The 25,201-nt window shown below is 36.6% G+C and overlaps 1 protein-coding gene across 4 annotated transcripts in view; it reads left to right on the plus strand.

Moving 5' to 3' along the window:
• Positions 1-25,201, plus strand: part of GABRB1 (gamma-aminobutyric acid type A receptor subunit beta1) — a 115,293-nt gene that overhangs the window by 43,048 nt on the left and 47,044 nt on the right. For all 4 annotated transcript variants that reach the window (XR_014955086.1, XR_014955085.1, XR_002464974.4 and 1 more), the window contains exon 4: positions 16,494-16,714. Coding sequence is in view for 1 of the 4 variants with exons in the window: in XM_031504751.3 (XP_031360611.2) it covers positions 16,494-16,714 (221 nt within the window). In the remaining 3 variants the exon portion in view is untranslated. The remainder of the gene's footprint in view (positions 1-16,493; positions 16,715-25,201) is intronic.

Raw genomic sequence — 25,201 nt, forward strand, 5'->3', positions numbered from 1 at the left:
TTCCCCACCAGGTCAGGGTTGAAAATCACCAACTCAACACATGCCTGTGAGAACTTTTCCCTCATCTGTAAGTGAAGAAGATTTAGTAAATTCCGGAGGCCTTTTGATCTACTTGATTTTGTTGTGTACATGTTTAAAGATAAGCATTTCAACCAAAAATTTCAAATATAAACTCAGTGGAGAAAAAAATTATTTTACAGATAATGACAGTCCAGTTGAAACTTTTAACCATATGTTATCTTATGTTGTCAAACATAATACTAGTTTAAGCAATTAGACATTTCCTGTTCAAAAGTAAATATTAAAACATCATGCAGGAATATATAAGAATAATTTGAAAGTCAGTATCATCATTTAATATCATTAATAATCATAATCAGTTCTAATGAAGTTTTTTGCTCAGTACCTGAGCTTTTTTGTATTTAATTTACACACATAGGGATTAGATGAGAGACAAGGGGGAGAAATTCTGACAGAACATAAGGATATGAGAAACTCTTACAGAACATAAGGATAACGATTTCCCCTGTTAGCACAATGAAACACCAGAACAAGTTGTCCAGGGAGGTTGTGGAGTTTCCATCCTTGGAGATATTCAAAGCTCAGGTGCATGGGGCCCCAAGAAGCCTGATCTCATTGGATATGCTCTGAGCTGGAGGAGGATTTCTGGAGCTTCCTTCCAACTTGCATGATTCTGTAATTCATATAAAAACTGGTAAACGTACCTTAGAAAGAGGCTGAACACCCACACACTTTGACTCATTTAAGGGGGACTTTGGGGAGGGCCTTCACAACAGAAATAATTTTCTTTTCACAATTTTGACCTCCAGTGTTAAAAAAACACTGTGTCAATAGCCTGATAGATTAATTTATAACACTGTATTTTATAATAGATTCATGTCTATTTAATTACTTAATAAAGTAGTTTAAAAAAAAAAGCAAATATGAGGTGTCATTTGATTAAAATTATTTTCAAGGAACTTTCATTAAGTATTTACTTTTTAATGATCCAAAATTATTTTCATTTTCCATTTGTCTGCTGACCTAAAAAAAAAAAAAAAAAAGAAGCCAACTCTCCCTCCCCCAAACAGCAAACCCCAAATACCTCATGCTTCCTTCTGATGCTGCTATTTCCTGATGCTCAAGTGACATGTCACATAGTATTCAGCTCTTTCATCTTTTTTCTCATCCCATTCCCCAACAAGTTTTCATTTTATAAAATATTTCCTTATAGTTTTTCTCCTAGTCTATGACTTTTCAGTATTGAATAAAATCCCACTTTTATTACCCCAGCACTCAAGATGATCATTGTGATATTCTGATACCCTCTGATGGTAACAGTGGCTCCTTAGTTTAATATCAGCTGCAAATTTCATTGTTACATTTTGATTTTTCTAGTGGCAGAAAAAAAGATAAGAGAAAATAAAAATAAGTCCCAAATTTGATCCCTTGAGTATTTCTGCCTGTAATCTCCTTTGTCCTGTTACTTCTGTGCTCACCATACAGTACTGGCACAGCCCCTTTAAGCCAGAATCTTAACCATTCTACTGTTTTTTCTGGGTTTGGCTGGAGTGGAGTTAATTCTCTTGCCAGTTGCCCATTGTGAGGCTGTGTTTGGGGTTTGTGCAGCGCTGATCAGACAGGGGTGTTCTGGTTATTGCTGAGCAGTGCTTCCAGAGAGGCAAGGCCACCTCATCTCCTCATACCACACCACTGGTGAGGAGGCTGGGGATGCACAAGGAGTTGGGAGGGAGCAGAGCCAGGACAGGTGACCCCCACCTGACCCAAGGGATATTCCCCACCTGACCCAAGGAATATTCCATTCCATATGGTGCCATGCTCAGCACTGAGCCCCGGCAGAGGTGGCCAGGGTGCCACTGCCGAGGCCTTCTCTGAGCAGTGGTCAGCTAGTGCTAAGCAATTCCTTTGATTTTCATCACTTGTCTTCCTTGGGTTTTATCTCTCTGTCTCTTTGTGCTTTAGATTTCTCTACATTTTATTACTAATGTTGTTTTATTTCTTTTATTAAACTGTTCTTATCTCAACCCATGAGTTTTCTCATTTTTACCCTTTCAATTAAGTTGCACCCTTCCTTCTGGGAGAGGTAGAGTAACCAAGTGGCTGTATGATGCTTAGTTGCCAGGTGTGGTTAATCCATGACACTTCTTTTGTTCTAATCCCATATTCTTCCATTTACATCATGCCACCAAAGATGTTTTACTAACATTAGATAGCTGAGGTCCACCAAATTTCTTTTATCTAGGGACTCAGTCACAGAATAAACAAGAAGTGACACTGATCTACAGTTGCTAAGCATATGTTAAATTTATTTCATCACCAGCTGTTTCTAATTTTGTCCCTTATGGTATTAAAACAACAAACAAACAAACAAACAAACCACCACACAATTTACATCATTATTGAGATTCCTCTAAGCAAAACTAAACAAACTCCAAGGTAAAGGGAGTTATCAGTTAATCTCAGACCTCATATACAAATTAAACTTAATATGAAACAATGCATATTTTTAAACATCCTCAGTCTAAAAATCAAGTGAGAGCAGCAGCAGCTGCCACATCCTAATTTATATACCAAAACAAACAAATAGCTCCCGTGGTAAATATGTACTAGCTAGTTGTGATACAGTTGACTTAGGTATAAAGTTCAAAGACGTGGTGCAGAATATTCTACATCTAATATTATATTTAATAGATTCAGGACAAAAATAAACCACAATTAAGATGAGACACTAAATAGAAAAGTTACTTGCAGTTAAATATTATATAAGATTTCAATTTCTTCAAAATCTCAAAAACCAGTATCATAAAGTTGAAAAAATCATATATCAAATAAAAAAAAATACTGTGTGCTATTTACAACTGAATGGGCTTTGCTTAAAGATTTGATTAAATATTCTAGTTAGTTTTGCACTTCACTATGAAAAAGTGTCTAGAGAATAAGTCATAAAACCATAGAATGGCTTGGGCTGGAAGGGGCCTCAAAGACCATCTAGTTCCAGCACTGCTGAATTGGGTCAGAGCACCTCTCACTAGAGGAGGTTCCTAAAAGCCCCATCCAACCTTGCTTTGAACACTGACAGGGATGGGGCCTGCACAGCTTCTCGGGGCAACCTGTTCCAGTACCTCACCAGCCTCACAGTAAAGAATTTTTTGATAATATCTAATCAAAACTTTCTTTCAGTTTGAGCCCATTCTCCCTTGTCCTGTCACTACATGTTTTTGTAAAAAGCTTCTCTCCATCTTCCTTGTAGGTTCCCCTCCAGATACTGAAGGGTGAAATCACATCATCTCAAAGTCTTCTTTTCTCCATAATGAACAAAGATACTGTAAAATGTTATGAAAAGCGTAGGATGAGCCCTTTGAGATTAGCAAGTAGTGCCATTTTGAGAATTCAATAACAAAACCCATATTGTCATGATTTGGGATGTAGAATCTCTTGCCCTACACTAATTAGCAGTCAGGTTACAAATTCCGTTCTCTCAGAACTCTACACCTTTTCTCCCCATCCATTAAGCATAAAGCACGATCCTGTATCCTACACTGAAATATAGAATGGCCCAGATTAGACGTTCTCTATTCAGATTCATTCCTATGCCTGAGCTACAGTCAGAAGATACATTTGCCATCTTGAAAGCATTATTTGTCTAGATTTTCCCACTAGACTTATCTCTGAAAAGAGCTACTACTCCTGCACTAACAGTGCTCAGGCACTGATACCATCTCAAGAAATCTCCCTGGGAAATTCTGGTCTTGGGTTCTTAATTTGGCTTATGGATGGATATCTGTCTGTTAGAGAGAACTGTGGTAGATCAGTGATTTTCTGCCATCTGTGAACAGATGGATTGAAATTAGTTACTAATTGGGGTGAGGGACCTCAGTATATGAAATATCCACCACCTGGGCCATAAAGTCGTCTGCTGTAGGATTGCAAAACCCTGGTGCTTCATAATGTCCATGGCTCTTGTAATGCCTAAAACTGGCTCAAAGTGATGTCTTCATATTTACAGCTGGGAAGGCTCCAAGTTTCAGTCTTTCTTTTGGCTGACAGTGTTGACACAGGCTTCAAACCAGGCAGTGATTAAATCTTAGATTTCTGAGATTGAAAATTCAATATTGCTTTCAACTGCATTTTAGACTAGTAAGTATTCTTTCAACTCTTATGTAAGCAAGCCACTTATAATAGCAGACCACTGCCTTGCAAGCAAAACATTGCAATGGAATTACCTCTAACTGTCAATGCCTGTTTTAACACTTGCAAACATGATCCCAAATGTCTGGGGGTGTTTCAAATATATATATTTTGCTACAAGCTTTAAGACTTAAATCTTGGATTTGTTGCTAGAACTGGATGCTGTAACCATAGTGATTACCTTTCAGTTGCTAGACTTTAACTCTCCATGAAATGAAGAAGGAGAAGGCTTGGGAAGAGATTTAAACAGTTCACCCAATATTGAACTGACACCTACTGCTGAATCTACATTGATATTGTAGAAAATAGGTATCTTTATGACAAGCAGTCTTTGCAGACAGAATGTGAATATAGAATAGAATTAAAAACTGACTGAAATCAGGATTAAAGAACAAGAATTCTTCCTGTAAATACAAAAAGGGAGAAATAAAAACACCGTTCTCACACAGAACACTAATCTTTAACGTAACAGATATCCCCATCACAGAAAAGCTTTTTCCCCAAACATCAGATTAGTGATATAGGAGAGGATATATGATAAAAAACAAGTGCTGGGCAGGGACTAAGCTGTCTTAGTTGCACCCCTGGAGTTGAGACATTAAAAGCATTATCTGTGTCATAAAACTGTGGCAGCTACCACTGCAGCATACCACAAATTATACCTATTAAACCTACTGAATTTCATTTTGCTGTAGCCAAAACCAAGCTATTCTCCCAACCTGTCCCCTACATATTCTTAGTAGGATTACATTACCTATATACACATTTCTTGCAGAAATCACAAAGGTCTAACTCCTCTGTGCTTATTTCACTGCTCAATATGCCAACACTTTTGAGTTGAGACCCAAGAGTTAACATTCATCTGGCTGTTTAAGTACAAGAGGACTGTCATGCTAAGACTTGGTGTCCATTTAAAGTCCTGTCTCCACTGTAGCCAGCATCCAATACTACATAAAAAGGTACAAGAATCTTCCAATACAGAGAAGTGGAACAATCTCCGCCCGCCACATTATTTTCATTCTGACCCACAAAAAGGAAGTTATTTTACCCTGAACCATGCTAATTTATATTCCTCCCAAGATTTATTTACAACACACTTTCATAAGCCTGTTTTAACAAGTGCAAATTAGGTGTCACTTCTATCACTAAAAATAACAAACAGAAAAGCATACCAGAAGAATAATTTATATCACTCAAATAATGAGAAATTACAGACGATTTCCCTGTGACAACACTGGTGAATGCTGGAGATCTGTTTCTGGTGTTGTGCTCTACAGTTCAGAGTGGTTAGAAAAAGGAGGCAGGACTATCTGCTTCTGATGATCTGCTAACACCAATTGTTAGAGCAAGGTGTTCAAGTCCCAGAGCTACTATCTGATTTTCTATCCTTTTCCAAAAAAAATGGACTATTGCATCTGGAAAGTATGCTGTAAGGTGTGTTAGGAAGTCAGTCTAGTGAAAGGAATGTACTAAGGTGAGAGCAAAGAATGGCAGAGCTGTCCCTTGTTGTTTCCTAAACTCCATTCTCCACTTCACTCATTAGCTCTATAATTATTGTCTGAGAAGAGTCGATCTTCAGGGAACAGATGTTCATACTATCCTGAAATACCTTAAGATGTTGTAATTAGCTGAAAGCAAGCAGGAGGATAAATTATTTTTGTAGTTCAGTAAATTTATTACTATACCCTAACAGATCTAAAAGCCATTCCTGCTATAAGTAAGTGAAAAACTACAAAGCCATTCAGATAAAATTTATCCATCTGGAGAGTCCTATGACTGGCAAGCGCATTTATCTCTTAGGATTCAGTGTCTACTGATGCAAACCCACTGGTTCTGTAACTATTTAATCATAGTTTGTGCAATTAAGTAAGGCAAGTAACAAGAAAAATACAGAAAAGGTTCATTTTACTAAATCCATACTTGACTTCACCTACACCATACCATCAGGAACCTTAACTGAAGGCACTTGCCATATCATTTCAAAGATTTTCTTGCTGCATAGCATTGTGCTGCATCCTACTTTGTGCTGTATCTTCACTTGCCTCATTACTTGTGAGGGCCTTAATTCTGATTAGAAGCTACCAGCCAGAGCTATTTTGTCATACTGAAGATTAGCAAGATTTACCACCATTACCACAAAGAAGAAATCCATCCCATCATCTGCATTGTTGCTCATAGCAGGAACAATGGCATGACTTGGTTACCTCTGCCATGCACCAAAACTTCCAAACAACTGATCTCCTGTCCCAGGAGTTCCCCCTGGTCAGTTTGTCACTGTCATCCCCTTCTTGCCACAGACTTTGTAGGTGGCAAGAGGAAAAGAGTTACATCTGTCCCATAGTTTACTCCTCTATAGGAGTGCTGCTTCACTGACACTGGTTTCCAGTTGTGTCCAAAAACACCTCATTTATGAACACAGAATTCAGAAAAGCCAAGCCTTCTGGACACTTCATACTGCTCTGATAACAGCACCTGTGATTAGCTCTGCAAGAAGTTAAACCAGTCCTACAAAAAGCTGTAGGTGAGAAAATACCACACTTCGGCTTTGAACAATAGTGTCACAGACCTAAACTTCACAGTTTGGCCAACTGCATGTAGAGTTTCTCTGGCTAAATACAAGTCTGTTTTAGTAGAAAATTAGTCTTACTACACAGTAGAGCCATTAAGAAACAGAAAAACAGTCATATTTGTAGAAGGGGGAATAAATGCATAGGAACAATGCCTGTTTCACTACAAAAACACACTGAATTTCCATTCATCTCTTGGACTGAAATTGTCTAATTAGTGAAATGGTAAAAACTTACCAGTAACAAACAGCAGTTTGCTTGTTTTTAAATGGGAAAATATCCATGAGAACTTTTAGTTGGCACAGTTAAGGCTTTACAATTACTCCAGAAATTAAAGCTTCAGAATTAAATATTTCTTGGACAACAACCCCTGGGTTTAGGATCACTCAGCCCTCAATAGTCCCTCTAGTCTATATCAGTATATATCATATCAGTTGCAATAAATTCAGGACACACAAGACTTATGCCATCTGCATCAGTGATCATCAAGTGTGGGTCACATAGATGTTTTAACTTTATCCTTTGCAGTGTGACACGGCTGTCTCTAGAAAGTACCAAGGGAAGTGAAGCTGTGTACAAAAGGACTGCTACATGTACTTCTTCTGATCTTTCAAGATGGATCAAAAATTATTTTTTCAGAAGCACAGGGACATGTAAAAAAAAAACCCAGACAACAACTCAACAAACCAGCTACAAGCTTCTGCCAGCAAGTTTCCATCTGCCCCTCTCAGAGGTCACCATGCTGGACAAACTTCACAACAGCATTCTGTATAATCTCTTTTTTTTTCCCCAAGTTCATAAATGAGCAAAGAGAGGCAAGGTAATACTGAAACAGCTGACTGGCTGCTGAGCTCCTGCAGTATTTTAATACTGTGAAAACACTAATAAACTTACATAGCAAATATAAGAGAATAGATATGCTGCTAGATGCCAGCCCACGAGATGTTTGGGTGTCACAGTCATTTGAGAAGGGTTGGTGCAACCCTGGCAATAGATCTGATCTGTTTCTGTCACTCTGACTTGACACTGTAGAACAGTTGTACACAGCTACCAAACCTGGTCTCAGCTGTAGCCCCATGCCTGGCAGCACACTGCTAACTTATTCTGGTTCACCCTGGCCTCCTCTGACTAGAAAACATGAAAATTGCCTTGAATGAGGACAGTGGTATGTGTATCTTGTGATCTTCATTTTTCCTGCCTCTTTTTTGGGATTGTAAATTCCACTCCAGAACTATTGCTTCACAGCTGCTCTGAGCTGCTCTGCAAAGCTGCTTTGGCTTTGTCCTTCACTCTTAGTTGTCCTTTCCTGCCACAGAACCAATACTTGGATAGTCATTGCGGGTGGAGACAGGATCAAAGAATTTACCTACATAAAAAAACACCATGCAAAAATAGTAATGACAAAGTTAATCTCTAACCTGGATTCCTTCCACTTCCTAACTAGTTACTCAAATGTGTGCGGTCACACAAGAAGGGATGGAAGTAGCAGTTGTCTTGGGCTTCACTGAGGTGAAAGCCTTCTGAAACTTCAGTCTCAGAGAGAGGTTTTACTGCCCATAGCATTAAATAAAACTGATTTTGAGGTTTGCTTTATTTATAAAGTCTTTTGCATGAAGACACTCTCCCAGATTTTCAGTATATTGTCACCAATCCAAATTTTCTGCACTAAGATACTCAATTCCTCAGATAATTAGTAATCCCATATTCTCTTTAGTTACATATTTTGCAGAAAAGAGAGCCCGCACCTCCATATCTTAATCAGTACTCAAAAGTATTAATCGGATGCTTTCCAACTGACTGATGAGTTATTTGCTCTTTCTTGTTTTGGTTTTTTTTTATTCTTCTAAAATGTCTATGCATAACATATGGTATTTTGAAATGTTGGTTCCCATGAGACTGGCAACAGCACTGCATTTGTGGGGTTTTAATCAGATTAATCATATTAAATTGGCCAGTGTCATTAGTTACCCAATTGATTATGCTGTTAAAATAAAAATAAAACTAATTCCTTTAATATCAACACTCTGCATCTGCTCTGAGGATTTAGTGTCAACAATAAATACATTTAAAGGCAACCTGATTCCCTGCAAAAGCCAAACGCAAATTTTCCATAGAGAGTCTACCTCAGTGTTGTATACTCACTGACTGTGATGTTAGATTATCATGTAAGCAGCTTAATAATATTTAAATTATGCAGCTCATGAGAAATCGCATGAAGGGTTTTTCCTCAAGCTGCCTTTTGTTGAAGCATCCCAAATGAAAAGCTAGAATTTAGAGCACATTTGGTTTGCAGTGATGCCAAGATGACAGAATTCAGGATCTGGAGGATAGATGAAACAGTGAGCAGTGGAATTATGACTCAGGACATCAGGACAGCAGAATTTGGTTTACTTGGGTAACTGCTAAGTAAAATTCCCCAGCAAGCAGTCATCAAGCAGAACTCGAAGAAGTCTCATGTGAGCAGGTCCTGTTCCTCATGGGAGACTAATCACTGCTGTATCTGCCAGAAGGAGGGCTCAGGAAATCTAGAAGACTTCTTGAACACACTGATGACAACCTTCTGGTAACTGAGAAGCTAACAAGAAAACATAATCTGCTACACCTTGTAATTTCAAGAATAAAAAATTTGTCTGAGGTAAGAAAGTCAGAACCTTAGCTGCAATGACTATGAAATGGTAGAATTCAGAATCTGAGAGGAAAGAAAAACAACAAAAAGCAGGATCACAGCCCTGAATTTCAGGAGAACAGCTAAGGCTGCCTCTGACTTTCATGTCTCCAATTCTCTTTCAATCTCAATGAGACCCTTCCAACCTAAATGAGTCTTTGATTCTGTGAAGCATAAAAATATTGCTTCAAATCCTAGTTGGATGTGACTGTAAAAAGAGACAGGGCAACAAGAAAGGCTTCTCTAGTTAAATTAATTGTAAAATGAAGATGCATACAACATGGGTCAAAAGATAATTAGAGTTCACTGATAATAATTTCAAAACTGCTGCCTGCCCTGTTGAAAAATGTGTCTAATCAAGGAGTTCTCTGGTAATATAAAAAACAACAAGCATACCCATCTCTAGGTCCAGCCAAGAAACTCAGAATTCAGCAGGTGGGAAATTCGTGGATTAAGCAGCAGCTGAAAACAAGCCACAAAGTGCACTTTCATTGTGTAGACTGTGTACTAAGAGACACTGGCAGGGATATGGGCAGCACAGAGAGAAATTATTACCTTCCCATATTCTGTAATGGTATGGCTGCACTTTCAACAGTGTCTCCCATTTCTTTCCTGATACTAAAAAACTTAAAACGATCTAGTGAAGAGCTATTAAAGTGGCCAGGGCCTTGAGCACATAACCTGTCAGGAGAGACATGGGAACTTGCCTCGCTTCAGTTGGCAAAGAGAAAAGCCAAAGGAAAACCTCATGGCAGCCTTCAATATCCTGAAGGGAAGACTGCAGTGAAACCACTCTCAGTAATGGCAGACAAAATAATGAAAGGCGTCAACTACTAACTGCACATAGGGAGGGTCATGGTAGATGTCAGTAAAGATTTCTTACCAAAAAGGTAGTGCAGCACTTGAAGAGCTTGCCCACAGATTTTGAGGAATTCCCATTCTTGAGGGTCTTCAAGATTTGCTAGAGAAAGCGGTATCTCAGCCTGAGACAGGGTTGGTGACAGTCTTGCTTCTGACAGGAGATTGGACTAGAAATTCAACCAGCATGGCAGTAGTCTTCTAGTACAATGGCAGTGTCACTAATACCCTTAGTGTTATTCACTCTAAGCACAAAATACTCTCACTTTGACTGTCATTATAAGGGAGAAATATCATGATGTTCCTCTATCCCTTGTTTCCAAATACAGCACAAAATGTGATTATCAGCCTGCCCTATGATTTATGGGTTAGAATCCTGTAAAGCAGTCAGGGTGCCAAAAATACACAGGAAAAATATCTCTGGCCACATAAGTCATCATAATCATGACCATTTTATAGAACACTATTCAATCACAAGCCTAATGAACAGTGAAACAATGTTGTCCTGAACATTTAGAAAATAATAAAAAAAAAAATAGTAGTTACATACAAAGCAACCAACCAATTAAAAAAAAAAACACCACCAAAAATTCCCACGCACACCAAAAAAACCCCTGTAAAGTACACACAAGTTTAAAGATCTGGCAGCAGCTATGTAATTACTGTTTCTATTCCAGGTAGAGCCACTGACTCATCACATGTCACTTTGACCTCCATCTGCTTCGCTCGAAACTAAAGAGACTTGATATAGTAGAATGACAGCTGAGAACCAGGCAGGAGGAATCAAATAGATTTCAATCACTAGACCCATAGAAGTAGAAATAACTCCTGCTCCTAAATGAGTAAAAAATAAATTTTATAAATATAAAGGAGTTAAAAAAAAATCAGTTGCTGTTTTTATAAAGTTAGCCCAACTTCATACTAAGATATATGTATCTTCCCTCCTACATTGTTAAGCATCTTCTGGAGCCAAAGAATCTGTATGGTTGACTGTCTTTATTTCTGATTTCTTACTTTAAAGTTGGGCTTAAGATAAGGCCCTGTTCAACACAGATTTAAGGTTTGTGGGGATTTTCTTTTACTTCACATGATGAGCTAGTTCATCCTGTGACTCCATTTTGACATTGCTGACACTCACTTTCTTATATTTTCTCTAACTTTCTGTGAGATTTCTGGTACTGTCAGTGCTTATACAATAGGGTTCAAGACAAAAGTCAACAAACCTCTCCCATCTGCTCCTAAGATTGCAATCAGTTCAGCTTCACCTGCAGCATTGTGCACTGACACCACAAGGAATTCTAGTGAGCTTTTAGCACTGTGTCATCCTCCTTAGGCATACAGCACACTCCATAACGGTTCCAAGGTAGGACAATTAACTTGCTGAACAACTAACATCTGCTTTTTTACAATTTGCAAATTTATATATTTGCCATTCTTTCAAAACTCTGCCCTTCCTATTCTTGTATCAGATAAACATGGAGAATACTCTTTCCCAATTAATAAGTTTGCAGTCATAGCAGGATTTACAAATATTGCTTTTCTGCATTTATGGAATTATTGCAGTTAATATTCTGATTATCACTCCATATTTAATTTTAAATTGCAATTTCAGTTACATTTGTCTGGATTGTTGTAACATATCTGAATTTCATTGCATCTCATTTTCTGTGAGTCTGCCAGATATTGTATTATCCTTTTTATCCTGGGAATCACCCAAGGATAAATTTTATCCTTGAGTGATTCCCAAGGATAAAATTTAAATTTCAGATTGTTTGGTTGTATAGGGTTCATCTCATAACTACCAATATACACTGCTGTCTATTAGACACATGACATTGGTGCACTTCATGTATTCATTTTGCTGTGCAAACTCATGCAGAAAGCTAATGTCTGTCTAGAACAGCTAAATATTCACAAAATATTATTTGATTTGCTAACTTTTGCTAATAACTGCATCCACATTATTCATTTTTATCTGTTCAGACTTTCAAAGTGTGCTTTGATATTCAGTATTACTGAGATATATCACAATGTGCTAACCTGCTGTTCAGTTCATTAAATGATAACAGAACTTAGATTAAAGCCATTTTAGAAATGGGAAAAAAAAAAGGTCCTTTAGACCACCAAGCTGAACATTGCACATTAAAAGATTTCCTATTTTCTCCTTAAAATATGGACTTTGTGAAAGTAAAAACAACTAGCAGTACAGCAGACATGTGAACTCATCTTTTATTCCACCAGAATCCATAATTCAGCTGATAAACATGGTGAAGTTCTAGTTTTGTGTGTATCAGAAGGTTAGATTATAATATAGCAATGTATTCCATATTATATTCTGCTGTACTGAACTGGTAAATCACAAAGTAGAAATTACCAGCAAGTCCAAATTCTTCAGTTATTTTAATGTATCTCTTCTGGTTTCAGAGATCTACAGAGGTTTAACGGGAAAGGAAAAAATCTGTTCTTGCCCTTACATTATCTATTCTTACTCAAAAAAAAACCCAAACCAAAACAAAAAAAAAAAAAAAAAAAAAAAAAAAAAAACCCACAATTAAAAAAGGAAAATTATTGCACAGTAACTCTTCAGTCTGTTCATTCCTTCATGACCTCAAGTACCATATGCTTCAATGGTCCATTAATTTTCTTTACTGAGAAATTTATACTGTGAGGTTTGGTGCCAGTATTTATCTATGAGGGTTCTTAAATTCAGATTACAAAATAGCTTTCAAATTTGAGTTAAATAGATTAGTTTCTCTTACTCACATTTTCACAGAACCTCTCTTACCTACAACTAGCATGTAAGTATTTGTCTTAGCAACCTAATGCACTTTATTAAAGCACTAATACAGATTTACTTATTAGTTATAGTACACATTTCTGAAATTTGCACAATTACTAAGAAAGAAAAAAATCTCATACTAGTAAATTAAAATCTGTCATGGAAAAAATGGAAACTAGATCAGATACCTAAACAGCACTATTAAATCTACTGAAATAGCATGATTTTTCAGGAGAATTACAGATTTCTTAAATTATGAAAAGTAAAGTTTAGGAAAAAAAATGCTGTGTTTCTATAAAACATGAATTGTTTTTAAAAAGAAATAATTTGAAAGAACAGCTAGGTGCAAAAACAGATTATCTTTTTTAATTTTACGTTGGACCCTGTTTCTTAAATTCATGAATAGGATTTTTTAAATATGAAAGTTAAATACAGTGTGATTTATTTTCATATCTAGACTTATGCTTGAGATCTTGGGAAGCTTTCATAAGAAGCTAAAAAAATTCTGCAGAAAATTACCACTACAGATGTGACATATTATTCATATAGTCTAGAGCTTGAAACCGCAAAATTCCCAGCAAATTTTACATGGTAGAAGACAAGTAGTGATTAAATCCTCACTTCACTCACACCACTGTACAATACAATAAATGTAATACAAGAACCTCCAAGATGTGGCGAAGCCATATGCCTTGCCAGCATTTAATACTTTGCCAATGAGAGATGAGAAGGGTAAGGCTGTATTCCATTTAAAAAAACAATTAGAAATTTGGTAACTATAAAATTTGGGTTATTATAGTGCAGCTATAATTTGCTTTTCATTAAAATAGTCTTTGACTATGCTTTTTAAAATATTCATTTACTGCAACAGGGACTCTCACAATCGTGACATCAGACTATTTTTCTTATTTAAATACTGAATTAATAATATGCCCACGGACTGAGGAATGGAAAAAAATAGAAAATTTGCTTGGTTAGGAAACACAGATTCCTTTAGGATTAAGCGCAGATTTTTTTTTTCCTCATTAACACTTGCTGGCTTGTCATGAACTTCTCCATAGTACAGCACAATTGCAGAGGATCACTCTCTCTACTGTGGTGTTGCCAACAGCAGCATTTTGTGTAAAGCACAGTTGGATGAAACAAATTTTTTTAACAGACTATGATGCTAAAAATAGCAAGTCAGCTTTCTTTATCTATCTCTTGATCAAATCCTTTAAGATCTCTTGTAGCTTACTGTGGCTGTTCTTCTCTTGGTTGAGCTTTGAGAACTGTTATATAGACACCACTCTCAATTGTTTGGTTTTCTGTACAACAGCATAAAAATTCCACAAAAGCCTTAAGGCCTAGTGAAAATATAAAGAAAAGTAAGAAGAAGAAAACATAATTATGTATAATTGGAATTTCTCTTCCATCTGTGCTGCAGGCTACATAGGCTCTGCTAGATCAGGCAGAAGATGTAGAGGATAGCAGGTGCAGCACTGAGGGTTTGAATTTTATCAGTCATCTCTATGAAAGCTTTTTTACCTAAAGCGATTTGAAATAGGGCAGATTAGGAAACAGATAAAATGTATGAAAACTGCACCAAAATAGTGGTGGGAACTTATGGGGTATTTGTGGTGTTGGATGAGGGTTTTGTTTTGTTCTTTTACACTTAGTTGATTTTAGGTTTTGTTTTTAATTTTTGTTTTCTCTCATTCAATTCCCACCTGGTCTTTGTATATATGTAAGAGGAGCTAAGGATAAAATTTTCTTTAATTGTTGCTTCTAACCCACCACTATTCAAGTTGTACATTCAAAAACATTCCTCCTTGGTGTTCCTGCTCCTCTGTACCCCTATTTAAATTAAATCACCTACTCAGCAAAGTGTAGCATATATCCTACTACATTACTTTGTAGTTCCAGGCTTGACCAGCATGGTCTGAAAAGGAAAGATGTTCTGACCTCCTCCTAGTGACCCAGGCCAGCAAAAAAATTGAACAAACCTTCAGCATACAACCTCTTGTGTCTATTGTAGGTAGCAACCAATTTGCAGGCCTGAAAAAGGGCATATCTATGAAATCCTTGCAAATCTAGGGTCTGTGCTGACAGTGGATATGATTGTACCATTGTATGTAACCGCTGATAATCAATCATGGTATTTCATCCATAAAGAAAAAACCCAAAGAAAACTACGGGCCCAGGGCAAGGAAGAACAGTATTTTTACTAACAACTTTCATTGGCAAGTCTGTATTATAGCTCTGTTAGATGTGAAATTTCAGGTAGAAATACTCTTTAGAAAGTAACTCTGCTTTGATTTCATGGCAATGATACAATCATAAGAAGCCACTGTAGATGAAAAGCACAAATTGTATCAGACAGCTTTTATGCTGTTTCTTCAAGAATTAGTCCAGGATAGGATTTGTGACAATGACTGAGGTAAGGTTTTCTATCACATAAAATAAAATCTTACTCCTGACCAGACCAATTTTTTCAGTAATAGCCCTGATTTTGATGCACTTCTGCCATAAAAACATGTGACAAAGTGACCTGTCACTTGAAAACAACGCTGAGGGAGGAGATGAGAAAGAGAAAACTAATAGTCCACATACTGCTGTTCTGCTCATCTTTTAAGAACTCCATGATCTACAAAGTACATGGGTTTTTCCACTCAAAAAATTGACTACCTTTAAAATCATCAATTTCCCAGAAAGACATATACAAGAGAGCAAATCAGACTACAAGCCTTTAGAGCAATTTCTTTTCAGACAGAATGAAAGCTGAAAGGCTGCATAAATGGTATTTCACTGGAGTTATAACACGATAGCCAAGTTGTTGATTTTCTGTACAGTAAAATCCAATTGGCAAGGACAGAAAGCACCACATTTCCCAGACTGAGATGAGATATGCTTGGCTATCTAGAGTCATTACATTTGGCAACTCCAGCAGAGGCGGAATTGGAAGTTATCCATTAAGTTCTGAAGTTGTATTTGCTCTTTCTGAGGAAGGCTAGGCCTTTCTGGATTGTGGGGGGAATCTGTTTCAGAGTGAAGGGAGGAAATATCAGAAAAATATCCTAAAAGCTATGCAATGCTAGTTGGCTGAGCTCAGGTAAACACTAATATTTTCACATTAAAAAAAAAATTAGAAACCAAGTTTTATCCACAGACTGGAACCCAAATGTCCCATCTATTCTCTACTCTGGGTCATGAGATTATGAAAGCCTGGTGTCATCTCTGCCATTGATAAGTGTCAAGTTTGACACTAATATGACCAAGCCAAGACGCATGATCATACCTAATGGTAACAATGCCTTGATGATCCTTAAATTTCCTATTGCTACTGATATTCAGTAATGGAGATTCATCCAAAAATAAACTTCTGGTCAGTCAATCAGTATGAAAATACAAAAAGCCTTTCTTGTTTCTTCCGTAGGACTACACCTTGACCATGTACTTTCAGCAGTCCTGGAGGGATAAAAGGCTCTCTTACTCTGGAATTCCTTTGAACTTAACTCTGGACAACAGAGTGGCTGACCAGCTCTGGGTGCCGGACACGTATTTCCAAAATGACAAGAAATCATTTGTCCATGGGGTGACGGTGAAAAACCGAATGATTCGGCTCCATCCAGATGGGACGGTCCTTTATGGCCTACGGTATGTTGGGCATTTTAATGTCTGTGCTGGCAGAAATGCAGGTAGAATCAATGCCACTTTTCTATTCTTTTTTCCTGGTTTCTCAAGTATGAGCCAGCACATACTCTATTTAGTCGACCACAACACACCCAAGGATTTTTCACAGAACAGCAACACTACCTTTAACAGCTACAGCCATAGCTAATGAAGCCTAATGCCTCTTTCTTTCAGCTCTTCTGAGTGTGCTAAATCTATTAAAGAGTTCTTCATTATGGTTTTCACCTGGTAATCAATCACAGCTGACACAAAACTTCCTTCCTTCTAAAATTTCTCTAGCAGTTCTTTAGGACTATAGGAATTTAACATTTGGAGTTACTTTAACAAATGTGATATTTGGTAGAAAATACATAGGAGAGATTTGTAGATTTGCATAAATTATTTAAATATTATCTATATACCTGAGTATAGGTTTTCCTTAATCAGCCTTGGTTTATGACTGCTTCTTCACTCCACAACTGCTTCTTCATACAGTGCAAACCATATTTACCCCTGTAGATAAAAATACATCTTAAGTTTGAACAGGCATGATCTAATGATAAGGTACACAACTGTAAAATTCAAACTAAACCAAGCTATTTTTTTATGTTGAAATTGCTACAGAGCCTGGCTAAGCTTTTATGATATTATTTCTGAAGTTAAGGTAGCTTTGCTTGGAAATAATATTGCCTGCCTGAAACAAACTTTGATCATTGTTATCGTTCAACAGTGAAAACAATGTTTAGAGAATATAAACCTGAAAGCATAGTTCAGTTAATTAATCAGAAAAGAAGTCATAAAGCATAAAACCTAACTGAAATACCTCAATACCTTGTATCTAAGATAGAACTAGTAAAAAAATCCACCAAACTTCTGCAGCAATTGAAAATGAAAACAATATTTGGGAAAGTGGAATTTAGAGCTTAGTGAAAACAGAATTTTAAAATTACCTCTTAGCCAATAAAAACATAATCTTTTAAAACACAATACTTACCATGCAAAAGCAGGCTTCCACCCATCAGTTCAAGCTTCTCAAGAAACAAACATTTATTTTTAAAATATTCTTTTGGCTGGTTGTGAGTTTGCTTTTGAACTTGTTAGATTCCCAGGCACTGCATCAGTTGCCACCAACAACCAGGCTCTTTAAATATTAATACAACCAGATCTGTTCTGGTACAGCAAAACTGCAATTTCAGTTGTGAAAAAGAAAATAAAGGACCCATAAGGAATTAGCTGTTAGACCAAAGGCTGACATTATTATCTGCTAAACTTGAGCATTTGAAGAATACATGTTCCTCATTGCATTCAGACCTCCTGCATTTCCTTTCAATCAAACTGACTCCTGTGGGACAGTTTTTAGGAGAGAACTGTTTGGTCCAGTCTGACAATTTTTCAAAATATTTCTCCTTTTATTTTGGTTGGTTGGTTTCTTTGATTGATTATTTGTTTGTTTTTATGGCCAGGAACTAAATTTATTTATGTTCCAGAATTTGCAAAGTGGCAAGAACATGTGTTAGAGTCAATGCTTCCTCACAAGCAGTTGTATACAATATAAACTACACCTTGAAATGCATGCCATGGATGTGCTCCCACACAGATGCCATGCTTCAGGTATCAATAACAGCCTTCTGCAGAAATAGCAAAAGAAGTCTGGTGAACCTGCTGCAAGCCCTATCACATGTTTCATCCACAGAACAGCAGCACAGCTGGGAAGCTGTGGCCTTGCCTGAGCATAATGCCCATGCTCTTTCTCTCACAGGTGCTCAGGCAAACCTCCATTGCAACAGCAAAGATGGTCTGCTTCTCATAACAAGGTTATTAGTTTGAATATCATTGAATAACCATTTACATTTGAATAGTAAAGCAGCAGTTCTGCAACAGCTGCAGCCCTGCAAGTTAATTCCCTGTTCAAACCCACTGCTTGTGTAGAAAAAAAAAAAAAAAACAAACAACAAAACAAAACAAGGCAGAAAGTCCCACACTAATATAAAAGGTGCTCTGTATTCCACTCACTTGAGGTCTGTGCAATTTCCTTCTCCTCCCTCACCCTGCCTCATGCCCTTTATTCACACTGCCACAGGAGCAACCTCCAACTCTCCCATGTTGCTGGGCTTCCCCACCTTCTCACCCCAGGGAAGGCAGCAGGGTCTCAGGGTGCAGCAAGGCCAGGTATTGCCAGATGGGCCCATGCACACTGACAGCATTGCACCACCAGCTGCATGCAGGAAGAGATGCTGAGCTGTCAGGTCTTTTTCACAGCTCAAGCTGATGCACCATGTTTTCTCCAAGAAAAGGCAGCTGTTAAGGCACATCTGGTGAACAGACTTTCACCTGTAGTTATGAGTAAAAACACATGTAGTGTCCCCATCCCACAAAAAAGCTCTAACCAAAGACAAAAATAACCAATGAGCAGAAGAAAAATGAAGTTAAGATACATTAAATTTTTTTATGCAACAGATGGCAGTTACTGCACTAAACTTGCATCTGTTATGAGTGGTCACTTTCCTCATGGTAATAAATATGCTTCTGTCAGCCTATAGGTTACCTTTAATTCATGTAAGCATCAATTTTTTCATATTCCAAGTGACATATATGCCTTGTAAGAAACAAAACATGAGAAAACACTGCAGAAAATACTTTTAGGTAAAATTCAGCATTCAGAAATTTGAGCCCAATTCCAATCTAGTCTCACAAGCAGAAAAGAAACTGCAGCATATTACCTTGATTTAGCATCTGTGCAGTAGAGAGTATGAAAACCAAACCTCTCACATGGGTTGTGACCTGCAAGTTTCATTTTCTTTGCTGAAGACAGAGTGTTGGCCAAGCATGACTTGAAGAAGAAAAACACCAATTATGCTACAACCAGAGTCTAAGTTCCTCACAAATTAGTCAGGGTCTTTAACCATATCTCAAGGATGATTTAAATGCTTCCTTTCCCTCATGCCCTCCTGTTCCCCAAACAGCTTTTCTGTTTTCAGTCCAGAGTTAATATTTCCATTCAGGCTCAGTTATGAAATTTTACTGGCCTCTTTAAACAGAAATTGGAACAATCATAACAGCTCTAAATAACCTGTTTTCTTGCACCCATGTACCCAGCAATTTGTCATTGATGCAGTGTTCAGCCTCAAGAGAGCTGAGGAAAAATAAACCAAGGTTAACCATTTGGGTTTACAGATGAATAAACAAGGGAAACATGCACATAATACACTGGAGTGGTTTTAGATCATGTAACAAAGCATAATCACTTCATTATGTCTCCATTATTTTATTATTTCTATGATAAACTCAACAATCCCTTTAGCTATTTTTAGCCAGTAACTTTCAGCTGCTATGTCCCCACAATTTAAAGAACGTGTGCTATGAACTTGTGCAGAGAGAGAGTACTCCTAAACCTTCTGACCTCTAAAATTGTGCATTGTTCTTATGTCTCCCGTTTCAAAAAGCAGTTCTGTTAATTGTTCACAGTAGAAAAAATGTGTAATATTGCAAACCAAATTACTCTTTCACCCAAGAACTACATACACAAACACATTTAACCCCTTGGCAAAATTTCCACTGAATCTCATTTCAAATATCCCAGGGAAGTTGAGTGTCACTGTTAATTATTATCTACCTGAAGATTATGTTTCTTCAGTTTCTGTCAAGTACTCCCACCAGCAGCTATTACCATTCTCTGTGGTATAGCCATCTGCTTCCTAAGACAAAGAAAAAAAACCTTTTGAGTCATGTGCAAACCTGCAGCAGCACTGTGAGGCTGGTGTATGAGACAGTGCCAGCCTGGTGCCAGTACAGCTGGATTATTCTTTTTTTTTTTTTTTCCCTTGATTTCCCCATTTTTAACAAGTGATTGGATGCCATTAGCTCTTAACACTTCTGTCACTAGCAGTGTCTCTCATTACTTTTACTCCCTGTTCAGGCAAGATTCTCTGGAAATCTCTCCCAAAGCTCCAGAATCTTAAACCAATACATACTGTTGATTCTTTTGCTTCTCCTTTCTCTGCCTTTCTCAAGAAGATGCTAGACACATAATGTGTCTTTGAGATATTTAAAGAACCATTAATGATTTATTGTACTGAATTCCATATTCAGATTCTTATGTCATGATGTCAGGAATGGAAGCTCTGATTTAAATCATCCTTTGCTAGTATTTTATGCCACCTCTTAATTCTCAGATTTTCACTAGCAGAAAAATGACACCATGTTGCTTTGGAGACATCTGTTCCTGTATCATGACATTGCCTCACAATAAACAACAGCAGAATTTCACGTGTGTTGGAAGGAGGATGTCCTTCAGCAGAGTTAGGCGTTAAGAAGTGTAACATACCTTCAGTGACGCCTTTACACAGACCTCTCTCTTCTCATGTTCAGACACAAACCCACCTTTGACTAGAGCAATTCTTTATTTCAAGGCAGGGGAACTGATCATATCATGACAAGGTGTGAAGAGCTGGATTGGAGCATCTAAAACTTTTGGTTTCAGTGAGACCACACATTTTTATACTGCTACAGCAGAGTATGCCACTTTGCTAGGCACTGCTACAATTGCAAGAGGACAAGGGGAAGAATAATCTTTGTCTTCAACATAAGGATTTATTTCACCACTTCTTACATAAAGAAGGTTTTCTGTGATACAAACACTGGCAGACAAGTTCACTTACATCCAGTCAATTCACAAATGAGAAGTGATTCATTTAACATTGCATTTACTAACCATTTATTCATGTAATATCCATGGAAGCATATCCTTGAGGTGAAATGCAAGAAAAGTTGTATTTCAGTGCAGAATGTTTAGGTTTTAGTATGATCTTGAAATTAAATTTAAGTGAAGATGTACCTTTTTACTACCTCAATTTTGGCAATATAGCTGAGAGTATTATTAAAGGAATTTGCTATACAGTTGTTTACATCTTTTATTGCAGTGAAATTTTAATAGTTTGTGGATTGCTTTTGCATTGCCATGATTTGGGATTATAGAGTTTTGGCTTTCCTCTAAACACCTTCATGGATTTCCTTAAAGAGTCAGTTATTGAGTCCTTTTGAGGACAACCCATCATTGCAACAAGTAGCCAATTTACACTGGTACTCAATAGATTTTCCTACTTGTGTTACTAAATAGGTCCAGCCATAAAAAAAGACTGCAGTTCTAAATGAGAAAAATCCATGTCAAATAAAAAGCTACACTTTATTTCACTACAGAAAAAACACAGAGAAAATGATAAAGTAGTATTTTATTAGGTGATAATTTTGAAAATCCTAGAAAATATTTCTTCCACACATCATGGCAAAAGATTTAGCGGTGAGCATTTTAAGACTCACGAGAACCAATTTGGGACTCCCTTTATATTTTTAGACCCTAAAAATATACATGAACTTTGCAAAAATAAATCAAGCAATTATTCATCATTTCTTTCATTTAATACAGAGGGAAGAAGAGGACATACTTCAGGTTGAACTGATCTCTGTAGAGAGTTCATTAAAAAAAAACAGCAGAAACACACAAGAACTGAACATGGACTCAGCTTTAAATATATGAGCACTGGCCGCTGTAATCAGTAGCTGAAGTACATAAACAGCCTGCTGGAGACACAACTGGCTTCACAGGCCTGAATTTCAACACAGGCTTTAAATGCTGTAATTGTTTGCAGCTGTCAACTACAGCACTTTGAAAAACTAAATAAGCATTTTGTAGTGCAAAGCCCACTACGCTTTTTACAAAGATTACTTAATTCAAGCAGGGTCTAGATAAAATTCAGATTACTGAAATTGTATGTCAACTATTTAAGTATATTACTATTTTTAATAACTATTTAATCTCATTAATAGTATCAAAAGAACAAATAAAAATTATTAGATAGTATTTAACAAATGTTTAATTTTAAAGCTGAAATGCACTGCAGTGTAGGGGTTACATATTTTCTAGGCAGTACACCATGTCTTACCATCTTGGTCTAAATAGATTTTGAATGATTTTCTTATTCTCTATTTTAGAAGCTGTGTTCTGCCTACTAAATCTGACTAAGTCCTCCTTTTCTCCCATGTCAGAAGTGCAAATATCTTCCAATACTTTGAAATTAATACTCTTTCTCTGTCAACTTCATCTGCATCAAAATTGCACTTCTAAATAAAATGTTCTTCAATTCTTTTACTGTCTTACTTTTAAAAGAATGCCAGTCCTACCAAAGCTTATCTCTAATTTGTATAAGTAACACAATTGTTGGCTCAAACATGTTGGGAGACAAAAATCAAGTGAAAAAGAATTTAATGACAGAGAATAGCACTGAAGTACTTTTGATCAAGAGGTATTTCAAATAAATTTATATACACACTCTAAGAAACACTTCATCCAATAATAGTATAGGCAAGTTTTTACTAGTATTTCCTTCTTCAGTTGGTTTTAGGGGGTAGGCATTAAATAAGAAAGGAATTTTTGTGTATGCACTAGCTCAGCTTTCTCCTTTACACACTGTAAACGCTCAAATGCAGAGATGTCCTACAACTGAGTAAACAGAAAGAAAATCCATGCAAGCTTTTCACAACTGAGTCATGTAACTCCTGTTGTTTCAGCATAGCCAGTTAGATACACTCCATTGAAGCAGCACATACTTAATCTGCATACGCTGGAAGTTAGTGCTTTAATTTGCCTAATGTCATAATATTTGCTTTTTCCCTGGAATACTAGATTTTTAACACATTTCTGCCACTTATACTTTGCAAGGAACACCAAATGGTCATATACAGTTGCAACACTTATTATATATTATATATTATATATTATATATTATATATTATATATTATATATTATATATTATATATTATATATTATATATTATATATTATATATTATATATTATATATTATATATTATATATTATATATTATATATTATATATTATATTTGAATGAAAAAGGCAAAAACATTTTAAAAACCACTGCTATTTAACTTCTACAGCTGCACTATATTTCAGCAGTACAGATTATTTAGTGCGTATTTTTATATAAGGCTATATACAGGTACATAAAATAGATCTATGCTGAATCCTAATATGTTAACATATTTTAGTATATTTCGCTTCACCATATATTTGGTACATATGACATTATGTGTGTTTTTTAGGTCCTGAACTTCCCTAAAAATCCATTAATTTTAAAAAAAATCTCTAATTATAAAAATTTTAAAGGGATAGTAATTTGATCTGTACTTTGCTGCAGATGTCCAATTTACTTACTATTAATTTGAAGCATGCTGAGAACTGTTAATACTGAAGGACAAAATACAAGTTTTAGCTGCTTAAAACTAACTTAACTCTCATTTCATTTATATTTATGTTGATTCATGACATCAGTGAAACAGTTGTTCAACCAAGAATCAGAGGGGCATAGGATGAGGAAATCTGTGCCATTTCTGTGCAATAAATGTATCAGGCAGGTAAATTAAGGTCCTAGGGGAGACAGCAAGTATTTTACCAGACCTTCTCCAAACTGATAAAGGCACTTAGAAAAGAGGGAAGAGTCTTAATTTAGGTGTTCTTTCAAAGAGACAAGCACTTTCCTAATAAACACTACCTGGAAAGCTGCTGAAATCCTGAAGAAATGCTGGTACAGCCTATTTGATAGTGACATCAAATTAGTAAGTGATGCCAGGTTGTGGGGGCTGCTGCTCTCAGAAACATCCCCTCGCTCAAAAGCCCAGAGCAGCCAGGCCATGTCTGCTCTGAGCTGCAGCACACTGGTGCCATATGAAGTGTTTAAGGGTATTGGTGTGACAAGCCTGCACTGATTTAATTCACTACAGCAATCAAATGCAGTGTTTATAAGTAATTTTATGAGAAATTAAAATCCAGTTCTTGAGGAAAGTGCAAAGATGCAAATAATAATGCATTCAAAGTATTTTCAGGCAATATATTTTCTCTTTAACCTTCACTCTTCTATAAATATCTCCACTTAAAAAGAGGCTTAGCCTTTCTTCTCAAATATCATTGGCCTGATTTAAAAGTAACTGCAAGAGAATTCACAATCTAGATAATAGCCAAGCCCTTGAGTATAATAAAATGTAAAATATAAAATTAATTACTCCATAAAATACAGTTGTAGATTCCTGTATTTGGCACTTCTGTAGTATCAACATACATGGTGTTATAGTTGCTAGGCCTCATTTTAATAGGCAAAATATGTGACAAATAAAATGCTTTCATTTATAAAACTATTAATAAGGAAATCAAGCTGAGCAGACAGGAGGTAGGTACTTCAAATATAATTCATGTAGTTTTGGGTTACAAATCTAATTAGATATGATCTTCCAGGGAGACATTTAGAAATATCAGAAGTCCTGGAGTTACTCAGAGCCTAAAGCAGGAGTCAAAGCATGGACAAAGCAACTTGAAAATCATTCAGCACTTAAAACCTATAGTAGGTGAATGTATATGGGAGGGACCTATATGAGTTTGAGCTGACAGTGAACTATTCCTCAATCT

Source organism: Lonchura striata, chromosome 4 (assembly GCF_050655825.1).
Source record: "Lonchura striata isolate lonStrDom1 chromosome 4, ASM5065582v1, whole genome shotgun sequence".
Classification (NCBI taxonomy): Eukaryota; Metazoa; Chordata; class Aves; order Passeriformes; family Estrildidae; genus Lonchura; species Lonchura striata.